Source organism: Leucoraja erinacea, chromosome 5 (genome assembly GCF_028641065.1).
Source record: "Leucoraja erinacea ecotype New England chromosome 5, Leri_hhj_1, whole genome shotgun sequence".
In the NCBI taxonomy this organism is placed as follows: Eukaryota; Metazoa; Chordata; class Chondrichthyes; order Rajiformes; family Rajidae; genus Leucoraja; species Leucoraja erinaceus.
Genome location: NC_073381.1, coordinates 50,462,323 through 50,474,091, shown reverse-complemented (window position 1 = coordinate 50,474,091; position 11,769 = coordinate 50,462,323). Strand labels below are relative to the sequence as shown.

The window sequence follows — 11,769 nt, the reverse complement described above, 5'->3', positions numbered from 1 at the left end:
CAACTCCTCTTGTTATGAAGGCCAACATGCCATTCGCTTTCTCAGATTCAATTTTAATTGTCATTGTCAGTGTACAGTACATAGACAACGAAATGCATGGCCTGCTGTACCTGCATGCTTACTTTCATTGATTGATGAACAAGGACCCCCCAGATCCCGTTGTACTTCCCCTTTTCCCAACTTGACACCATTTAGACAATGAACACCATTAGATAATAATCTGCCTTCCTGTTTTTGCTACCAAAGTGGATAACCTCACATTTATCCACATTAAACTGCATCTGCCATGCATCTGCCCACTCACCCAACCTGTCCAAGTCACCCTGCATCCTCCTCACAGTTCACACTGTCATTCAGCTTTGTGTCATCTGCAAATTTGCTAATGTTACTTTGAATCACTTCATCTAAATCATTGATGTATATTGTAAATAGCTGCGGTCCTAGCACCTTGCGGTACCTCATTAGTCACTGCCTGCCATTCTGAAAAGGACCCGTTAATCCCTACTCTTGGTTTCCTGTCTGCCAACCAATTTTCTATCCATGTCAGCACTCTACCCCCAATATCATGTGCCCTAATTTTGCCCCCTAATCTCCTATGTGGGACCTTATCAAATGCTTTCTGAAAGTCCAGGTACATCCACTGGCTCTCCCTTGTCCATTTTCATAGTTACATTCTCAAAAAATACCAGAAAATTAGTCAAGCATGATTTCCCCTTCTTAAATCCATGCTGACTTGGACCAATACTGTTACTGCTATCCAAATGTGGTACTATTTCATCTTTTATAATCATAATGAAAATGACTCCAGCATCTTCCCCACCACCGATGTCAGGCTGACTGGCCTATAATTCCCTGTTTTCTCTCTCCCGCCTTTCTTAAAAAGTGGGATAACATTAGCTACCCTCCAATCCACAGGAACTGATCCTGAATTTCTAGAGCCAATTCCTTAAGTACCCTGGGATGCAGACCATCAGGCCCTGGGGATTTATCAGCCTTCAGTCCCATCAGCCTACCCAACACAATTTCCTGCCTAATGTGGATTTCCTTCAATTCCTCCATCACCCCAGATCCTCTGGCCACTAGTACATCAGGAAGATTGTTTGAGTCCTCCTTAGTGAAGACGGGTTCAAAGTACCTGTTCAACTCATCTGCCATTTCCTTTTTCCCCATAATAAATTCACCTTTTCAGTCTTCAAGGGTCCAACTTTGGTCTTAACTAATTTTTTCCTCTTCACATACCTAAAGAAGCTTTTACTATCCTCCTTTATATTCTTGGCTAGATGAGAAAGTGGTATAATATAGAACTAGTACAAATGGATGATCAATGATCGGCGTGGACTCGGTGGTACACGGCCCTGTTTACATGCTGCCTCTCTAAACTGAACTAAACTAAATGAATAGACATTTAGTAGACATTCTTTGTGGACAATATGTTTTGCTGTTGCCGTACCTTACCTATCTTTGCCCCAATCCCTTGTCCTTTTCTTAAATCTTTTTTTCCAGTTCTCATGTTAACGATAAATCAACGTAGAAGTCTATTAGGATTTTATATTTACTTTGGGTATCATTCTTGATGAGATGCATCATATTTTATATCGTGTGTTAAAAATTCCCACCATCTCCTCGCACATTTATGCACTCGGCAATAAGTACAGAACCTTGGTTTTTGGTCAATTTTTCTCCAAGTGTGATGGTAAATTCAGTCATGATATGTTAATTAACTCCAGGATGTCCCTTGTTTATCAAACTGCTTATTGGTTTGGTTTGTTGGCCAACTAAGTTGAGTGCATCCTTTGTGACATCTTAGAAACATACCATCTATCTTCAGGAAAACGTCTATGGACCAGTGAGCCTCACATCGATGGTAGACAAGTTACTGCAGAGGATTTCTAAGGGATAAGATGATCTGATTATGGATAGTCAGCATGGTTTTGTACATGGGAGATTATATTTTATGAATCTTAGTTTTTTGAAGATGTAACCAGAAAAGATTATGATGGCTAAGCAGCAGATCTTGTCTTTCTGGACTTCACCAAAGCATTTGATATGGTTCTGTATAGTAGGTGCTCCAGAAGGCTATCCAGAAGGGATCCAGGGAGAACTAACTATCTCTATAGAGAATTGGCTTCGTGGATAGAAAGAGAGAGTATGGTGGGAGGTAGACGCAAAATGCTGGAGTAACTCAGCGGGGCAGACGTGCAGACATGTCTATCCAGCATTTTGTTTCCACCTTCGATTTAAACCAGCATCTGCAGTTTGTTCCTACATGCTATATTTAAGAGGGAGTTAGATGTGGCCCTTGTGGCTAAAGGGATCAGGGGGTATGGAGAGAAGGCAGGTGCAGGATACTGAGTTGGATGATCAGCCATGATCATATTGAATGGCGGTGCAGGCTCGAAGGGGCGAATGGCCTACTCCTGCACCTATTTTCTATGTTTCTATGTGATGGTGGTAGGTCATTTTTTAGACTGGAGGCCCGTGATTAGTGGTGTGCCTTGGGGATCGGAGCACGTCCCATTGCTATTTGGTTTATATCAACGATTTAGATGAGAATGTGCAAAGCATAATTAGTAAGTTTGCAGATGTCACAAAAGTGGGTGGTAGCAAAGATGGTTATGAATAATTATAGCAGGATCCTGGTCAGCTGGGCAAGTGAGCTGAGGAACGGTTAATGAAGCTTAGTGCAGATATGTTTGCGGCGTTGCATTTTGGGAAGTCAAATCGGGGCAGGAAATACTAAAAACAATTTGTTTTACATAATCGTTCTTCGCATGTGGATTCTGATGGCAAGACAGGCATTATTTAACTCTATGGTCTAGATTTCTTGGCCTGTTGCAATATTCTGAATGTCATTGTGTGACAAGTGTCACAAAAGTAAAATTTGCAGATGGAAACAAACCAATTGACATCTTTTCAACTTTGCTTTATGAAAATATAAATGTTCATGTTTTCATCAAATTATCTAAAATAATTATTCAGAAAATGAAATTGAAAAATAACAATTCAAAATTAATTAAATGCATTCTTATAAGGTAAATCATAATTTAGTAAACACTAACATTGAATCCTCTCTGCTACGCTTATTTAATATTGTCAGTGTTTATCTTCAGAAATAACCTCCAAAAGCAAATGCTCCACTTTAATGGCAGTCAGGAAATCAGTTGTAAAAAAAAAATCATAATTTACAAGTGAAATATTCATTGAGAGTTGTACATTATGTTTGTACAATGCTCCTCAAAATATAAGAATGCAATAAAGTGAAAAACTCAATTTCATAGAGGACCACATAACATGCTGTTGAAGACTGAAATAATGCATGCAGTTCCCTCTGTAATGAACTTTAATGACCTGCAGGGTGTGCTGACCTCCATTGCCTTGATTCCATGCAACCTATGGAAAGAAAACGTCAAGGTTATATTCATGAACTGATTCAGACTGAGGAGCGCTACATGGAAGATTTGCAACTGGTTTTAGAGGTAAGGATTGAACATCTTTTGCTCAGCTTTCATAAAATCTAGGAGACACTATTACCAGAAAATCTAATGCTTTGATGTATTGCACCATCTCTTCAGCTATACTGTTACTGTTTCCATCTATGTCAGTGATGACTGACTCAACCATAGTGCTGTGAGACCATATCAGATATACTACATTTTGGGGGTAATGAACCAAGAGACCTTAGAAAGTTAGCTCCCCAGTGGCCACATCAGCCTCATCGAGAAAATCATGAAGCAAACACTGTTTTGTTTAGCAGCAACCGTGGAAAGAGAACCAGAAAGAGAACACTTCAAATCTGGGGTACTGTGTCAGAATTTCACTTAATCAAAAATTATAATTTCTATTCTTTCCTTCCCAGTTCTTCCCAATGTTGCCTGGGTTTCAACAACTAAGTTACAGAGAAAGGTCGAATAAGTTAGGTCTTTATTCTCTGGAGCGCAGAAGGTTAAGGGGGGACTTGATAGAGGTCTTTAAAATGATGAGAGGGATAGACAGAGTTGATGTGGACAAGCTTTTCCCTTTAAGAATAGGAAGATTCAAACAGAGGACCAGAATTAAGGGAGGGTAACACTACTTAGGGGACAGAGACGTTAACATGAGGGGGAATCTGGAGGGTAGCTGTGTCTTCCAGTGGAAGTGGTGGGGCAATTGGTATCTTCAAAATAAATCAAATGAGAAGGGAATGGAGGGTTATGGTATGAGTTTCTATTCTTGTTCGGCATTCCGAGATGGCCTGTTTCCGTGCTGTAATTGTTATATGGTTCTCACAAGAGGTCTTGGAATTGAAAAAAAGAATTTCTCGTTCCACAGATTTATTTCAGATTTGTAGCAAAAGCAGTTTGTTTTTTTTGTTTTTTTTTCACTGTTGGTTGATGGTGATAAGAAGTCAAATGGCAGGATTGCTAATGATCAAAGATTTCTAAAGCAACTAAACAGATAAATGAATTTGAAGTGTTAATAGCCTAGACCATGTATATAGAACAATGCAACACAGGAACAGGCCTTTTGACCCACAATATCTGTGTCGACCATGATGTAAAATGAAACTAACCCCATCTGCCTGCCATGATCTATACCTCTTCATTCACAGCCTGTTCATTTCCCTGTCTAAATGTCTCTTAAATGTTGCTACTATATCTGCTTCCATTTCGAACGAACCTCCTCCGACAAAGCATTCAAGTCAACCACCATTCTTTCGTTAAATAATTTGCTCTGCATGTCTCCTTTAAACTTTCCTGCTCTCACCTTAAAACTATGCCCTCTGACTGTCCACTGATCCTCTGAGGTGGCACAGTGGTGCAGCTAGTAGAGCTGCAGCGTCACAGCGGCAGAGACCTGGGTTCAATCCCGACCTCGGGTGCTGTCTACTCAGAGTTTACATATTCGCCCTGTGACTAGGTATGTTTCCTCCGAGTGTTCCAGTTTCCTCCAACATTGAAGAGATGTGCGGGTTTATAGGTTAAGTGGCTTCTGTAAATTGCCCTTAATGTGTACGGAGTGAATGAGAAAGTGGAATAACAGAATGTGTGTGACTAGGTGTTTGTTTCCATGCTAAGCTAAACTAAACAATCCAATCTATGCCTCTCATAATTTTATAGAACTTCTATCTGATCTCCCCTCAGCCTCCAATGCTCGAGAGAAAATAATCCAAGTTTGTCCAATCTCCCTTTATAGCTAATAATCCAGCCAACATCCTGGGTTGGAAGGAACTGCAGATGCGGGTTATTTCTCTAACTTCAAGTAACCCTTGCATTCCCCCTCTCCCCATCCATCCCCCACCCAATTCGCACCAGGTTCTCGTTCCAAACAACTAACAACGGCCTGTTTCCTTTATCATTGTTACTTTTTTATATATCTTTCATTCATTTGTTCTATATCTCTCATGTCCCTTTCCCCTGACTAGTCTGAAGAAGGGTCTCGATCGGAAATGTCACTCATTTCTTCTCTCCAGAGATGCTGCCTGTCCCTACTCCAGCATTTTGTGTCTATCCTGGTGAACATGTTCTACACCATCTCCGAAAGCCTCCACATGGACAAACAAACTGCACACAATGCTCCAAATATAACCTAACTAAAATTATATACAGCTGTAACATCCTTCCCAACCTTTCTGCTCAACACCCCAACTGATGGAGGCAGGCATGCCGCACCCTGTAATATATTTTTCCAAGCACCACAGACAAATAGATTCAATTGTGATGTCTTGAAATGATCTTTTGGAAGTGGGACAAATGAGAGAAGTGGGATTTGTTTGCATAGAAGGTAATGAACAATTGCAGGATAGAATAACATATTTAAAGGTAAAACTATTTAACGGGTTGAGCCGTGTCCTTTGCATATTTTGTGTTTTAGGTTTTTGAGAAACAGATGGCTGAATCCAAACTCATCACAGAAACTGAGCTGCGAACCATTTTTGTGAACTGGAAGGAGCTCATCATGCCGAACACCAAGCTCTTCAAGTAAGTGTGTGTGTACGTGTGTGTATGTCTGTCAGTCTTTGTTGGGATTAGACACAACATGCTGGAGTAACCCAGCGAGACAGGCAGCATCTCTGGTTAGAAGTAATGGGTGACGTTTCGGGACGAGACCCTTCTTCAGACTTGTTGGGATTACATGCATTGTTACTGTGGTATTCTTCCTGCTAAGATTACCAACACTTTACCATTTACAAACTCAATGGCCAGTGACCAGCATTTAGATTGTTAACACAGAGAAATCTCTGAGGTGGGGACAAACAAAAACATCCAGCAGGTGATGATAAGCAAGACTATAAGATCCAGGGGCTCTGTCAACACCTGGGGAGGATGCGGCCCATCCCCAGCGATGGCTCACACACAAGGTGCCGGTCAGGGTGCAGCCCTGAGCTCCACATTTCCAAGAGAGTTCATCTCTGACACTTAAAATTGAATGTAATTTGCCATGACTAAATTTTATCTAGTGCAAACGTTTTATTATCCATTTTAGGGCTCTGCGTGTGAGGAAGAAGACTGGTGGGGAGAAAATGCCTGTCCAGATGATTGGAGACATCTTGGGAACAGAACTGTCGCATATGCAGGCTTACATTCGGTTTTGTAGTTGCCAACTAAATGGAGCAGCTCTACTCCAGCTGAAAACTGACGAAGAACCAGAATTTAAAGATTATCTTAAGGTAGGAAGGCTGGATATTTTGCTTGATTTCAAAGAACGATCAAGCAATTTCTACAATGAGCTTTGAAAGTCTGTTCTTTTTCCTGTCTTATCATCCAATGATAAAAGTTAAACGGTGGTCAATCAGAGAATGTCAGTCTTGGGACAATAGGTTTCCCTTGTTGCACACAATATATATTCATGTCAATCTAAGTTTGATATTTGTTGCGATTGTTTGCCCTCCTGTTTGGGGAGTGTAATAGTAAAACAAAGGTCTTCAATTAAATTATAATTATACCCCTTCTCCTCCTTATCCCACCAGATTAGTTGTACATTTTTATGGTATTTGGTTAGATTTCCAGCCTACTTCAAGCCCTAGATCAGTGGAATCTCCTAAAATTGATTTAGTAAAGTCTTGTCTACCAAATTAATTACCAATTTAAGTCTGAAGGGATAAACCTTATCTAATTTTCTAAAGACAATATAAGAAAAATGTTTCTTAGATAGAAGATAGCGGACCATTAGAGCTGATAAGTGTGAGGTGCTACATCTTGGCAGGACAAATCAAAATAGGAGTGCATGGTAAATGGTAGTGAATTGAGGAATGCAGTTGAACAGAGGGATCTAGGAATAACTGTGCACAGTTCCCTGAAGGTCGACTCTCATGTAGATAGGGTGGTAAAGAAAGCTTTTGGTGTGCTGGCCTTTATAGAGCATTGAGTATAGAAGTTGGGATGTAATGTTAAAATTGTACAAGGCATTGGTGAGGCCAATTCTGGAGTATGATGTACAATTTTGGTGTCTTAATTATAGGGAGGATGTCAACAAAATAGAGAGCGGTTAGAGGAGATTTACTAGAATGTTGCCTGGGTTTCAGCAACTAAGTTACAGAGAAAGGTTGAACAAGTTAGGTCTTTATTCTTTGGAGCGCAGAAGGTTAAGGGGGGACTTGATAGAGGTCTTTACAATTATGAGAGGGATAGACAGAGTTGACATGGATAAGCTTTTCCCACTGATAGTAGGGAAGATTCAAACAAGAGGACATGACTTGAGAATTAAGGGACAGAAGTTTAGGGGTAACATGAGGGGGAACTTCTTTACTCAGAGAGTGGTAGCTGTGTGGAATGAGCTTCCAGTGGAGGTGGTGGAGGCAGGTTCAATTTTATCATTTAAAAATAAATTGGATAGTTATATGGACGGGAAAAGAGTGGAGGGTTATGGTCTGAGTGCAGGTAGATGGGACTAGGGGAGAATAGGTGTTCAGCACGGACTAGAAGGGCCGAGGTGGCCTGTTTCCGTGCTGTAATTGTTATATGATTATATGATCAGAACCAGAAAAGTGAGAGAACAAGTGTATTTTAAGTTCCATGGAAAGAATGGAGGGAATATCTGTGACCACAGTTGCCAAGGAAACGATTAGAGTCACGGAGTTGTACAGCATAGACATATACCTTTTGGACCATCTTGTCCATACTGACCAAGTTGGCACACTGGGCTAGTCTCATTTGCATGCATTTGGCCTGCAGTCCTCTAACCCCATTCTATCAATGTATCTATCCAAATGTCTTCTAAAAGTTGTAATTGTATCCACTTCTATAAACGTCTTCAAGCAGCTCATTCCAGATACGGACTCCCCACTGAATGAAAAAGCCCCTAAAGACCCTCATAAATCTTTCTGCTCTCACCTTCAGCTTACACTCTCTAATTTTTGAATCCTGTACCCTGGGGAAAAAACTGTGTGCGTTTACTTTATCCATGCCCTTCATAATCTTGTACATCTCAATAAAGTCACCCCTCAGCCTCCTGTACTTCAAAGAAAAATCTCAACCTATCCAACCTCTCCAGATATCTCAATCCTAGCTAACTTCCTGGTGAATCCCTTCTGCACCCCTTATTAATTTATTACAGAAGATGGAAGGCGATAGAATTGAAACAAATTGTAACATAACGTTACAACGTACGAGGAGTCCTACAGCAAGATTGTGGGTGACAGTGAGAAACGGAAGTAAACATGGAATGCACAGGTCCCCGGGTGTTGTACCTCTTGTGAACAGGTTCACCCATTTAGAAGCTGTCGGGACAGAAGACGTTGACGCACTGAGCCGCACTGGCTAGCGATGCAAAAAGTGCTGTTGAGCCAAAACCAAGGAGGCCGATGTCAGGCAACACAGTGGTGGTTGGAGACTCCATTGTGAGAGATACGGACAGGGGTTTCTGCGGCAACAGACGGGATTTTAGTGGACGGTGTGCTGCCTCCCGGGGAAAAAACTGTGTGCGTTCAGGATCCTGAATCAGGAGCCAGGATCCAGGATGTCACGGACAGAGTGCTGAAAATCCTCAAGGGCAAAGGTGAACAGCCGCAAGTGGTAGTGCATGTTGGCACAAATGATGTCGGAAAGAAGGTGATGAATATTCTGAAGCGTGACTTTAGATAGCTCGGAAAAGTGCAGAAAAGCAGGACCTCCAGGGTGGTTATCTCTGGTTTGCTTCCAGTTCCGCGTGCTGGTGAGAGCAGGAACAAGGAGATACGGGACCTGAATGTGTGGCTGGGGAACTGGTGCAGGGGGCAGGGATTTAGATTCTTAGACCACTGGGATCTGTTTTGGAGTAAGGGGGAACTGTACAAAAGGGACGGATTGCACCTTAACAGGTGGGAGACCGGCATTCTGGCAGGCAGGTTTGCCACTGCGACACAGGTGGTTTTAAACAAAATAAGGGGGGGGGGTCAATTGGGATAGTCGAGAACGGAGTTAAAGGGAAAGGGAGTAAAGGGATAGTTAATGACCCAAGAATTAACGGGAAAGAAAGCTCACAAAGGAATAGGAGAGTATGGCCAAGTGTAGTAGGGATCAATGTGAATGGTGAGATGCATAAAGAATTAAAAGTACTGTATTTGAATGCGTGAAGTATAAGAAGTAAAGTAGATGAGCTTGAGGCTCAGATAGAGGTTGGTAGATATGTCAGTGTGAGGATTACCGTGGCTGCAGGAGGATCGGGTCTGGGAACTTAATATTCAGGGCTATAATCCTATAGAAATGACAGGCAGGTGGGCAGTGGGGCGGGTAGCTCTTCTGGTGAAGAATGAAATTCAGTCCCTTGCGAGGGAAGACATAGGGACTGACGAAGTAGTCACTGTAGATTGAGTTGAGGAATTGCACAGGCAAGAAGACACTAAATGGTGTTATCTACAGACCCCCAAATAGTAGCCCGGATGTAGGGTGTAAGTTGCAGCAGGAGTTAAAACTGGCATGGAACAAAAGTAATGCCATTGTGGTGATGGGGTTTTCAATATGCAGGTAGACTGGGAAAATCAGGTGGGTTCAGGACCTCAAGAAAGGGAGTTTGTAGAGTGCCTCCGAGGTGGATTCTAAAAGCAGCTTGTAATGGAGCCGACCAGAGAAAAGGCAATTCTGGATTTAGTGTTGTCCAATGAACCAAATTTGATAAGAGAACTCGAGGTAAAGGAACCGCTTGGAGGTAGTGGTTATAATATGATTAGTTTTAATCTGCAATTTGAGAAAGAGAAGGTTAAATCGGAAGTGTCAGTGATGCAGTTGAACAGCGGGTGCTGACTATGAAGGCATGAGAGAGAAGCTGCCCAAGGTAGACTGGAAAGGGAAACTAGCAGGATTGATGGTGGAACAGCAATGGCAGGAATTTCTGGGCATAATCGAGAAGACACAGGATCATTTCATTCCAAAAAGAAAGAAAGATTCTAAGGGGAGTAGGAGGCAACCGAGGCTGACAAGAGAAGTTAGGGATAGAATAAAACTAAAAGAAAAGATGTATATCACAGCAAAGAGTAGCCGGAAGCAAGAGGATTGGGAAACTTTCATAGGGCAACAGAAGGAAACAAAACGGGCAATACGAGCTGAAAAGATGAAGTAAGAAGGGAAGCTGGCCAGGAATATAAAGAAGGACAGTAAAACTTCTTTAGATATATGTTAAGGGAAAAAGAGTAGCAAAGTCAAATGGGGTCCCTTGAAGGCAGATACGGGTGAAATTATTATGGGGAACAAGGAAATGGCAGAAGAGTTGAACAGGTACTTTGGATTTGTCTTCACTAAGGAAGACACAAAGAATCTCCCAGAAGTACTGGAGGACAGAGGATCTAAGGGGGTCGGGGAACTGAAAGACATTTTCATTAGGGGAGAAATAGTATTGGGTAGGCTAATGAGACTGTAGGATGATAAATCCGCTGGACCTGATGGTCTGCATCCCAGGGTCCTCAGGGAGGTGGCTCTAGAAATAATGGACGCAATGGTGATCATTTTCCAATGTTCAATAGATTCAGGATCAGCTCCTGTGGATTGGAGGGTAGCTAATGTTACCCCACTTTTCAAGAAAGGAGCGAGAGAGAAAACTTACAGAAATTACAGACCTGTTAGCCTGACTTCAGTTGTGGGAAAGATGCTGGAGTCAATTATTAAAAGAGGTAATAATGGGGCATTTGGATAGCAGTAAAAGGATTAGTCCGTCAGCATGGATTTATGAAAAGAAAATCATGCTTGACTAATCTTCTGGAATTTTTTGAGGATGTGACAAGTAAAATGGATGAAGGGGAGCCAGTGGATGTAGTGTATTTAGACTTTCAGAAAGCCTTTGATAAAGTCCCACACGGGAGACTGGTGACTAAAATTAGAGTGCATGGTATTGGGGGTAGGGTGTTGACGTGGATAGAAAATTGGTTGGCAGACAGGAAGCAAAGAGTAGGAGTGAACGGGTCCTTTCAGAATGGCAGGCAATGGCTAGTGGAGTGCCACAAGATTCTGCAATTTGAGAAGGAGAAGGTTAAATCGGAAGTGGCAGTGATGCAGCTGAACAAAGGGAATTATGAAGGCATGAGAGAGGAGCCGGCCAAGGTAGACTGGAAAGGGATACTAGCAGAATTGATGGTGGAACAGCAATGGCAGGAATTTCTGGGCATAATCCAGAAGACACAGGATCATTTCATTCCAAAAAGGAAGAAAGATTCTAAGGGGAGTAGGAGGCAACCGAGGCTGACAAGAGAAGTTAGGGATAGAATAAAACTAAAAGAAAAGATGTAGATCACAGCAAAGAGTAGCCGGAAGCTAGAGGATTGGGAAACTTTCATAGGGCAACAGAAGGAAACAAAACGGGCAATACGAGCTGAAAAGATGAAGT

At 41.9% G+C, this 11,769-nt stretch overlaps 1 protein-coding gene across 8 annotated transcripts in view; it reads left to right on the top strand.

Annotated features, from left to right (window-relative positions):
* LOC129697234 (intersectin-2-like) overlaps positions 1-11,769 on the top strand; it is a 160,445-nt gene that overhangs the window by 123,043 nt on the left and 25,633 nt on the right. For all 8 annotated transcript variants that reach the window (XR_008723475.1, XM_055635583.1, XM_055635580.1 and 5 more), the window contains 3 exons: positions 3,355-3,476; positions 5,851-5,957; positions 6,463-6,646. Coding sequence is in view for 7 of the 8 variants with exons in the window: in XM_055635583.1 (XP_055491558.1) it covers positions 3,355-3,476; positions 5,851-5,957; positions 6,463-6,646 (413 nt within the window). In the remaining variant the exon portion in view is untranslated. The remainder of the gene's footprint in view (positions 1-3,354; positions 3,477-5,850; positions 5,958-6,462; positions 6,647-11,769) is intronic.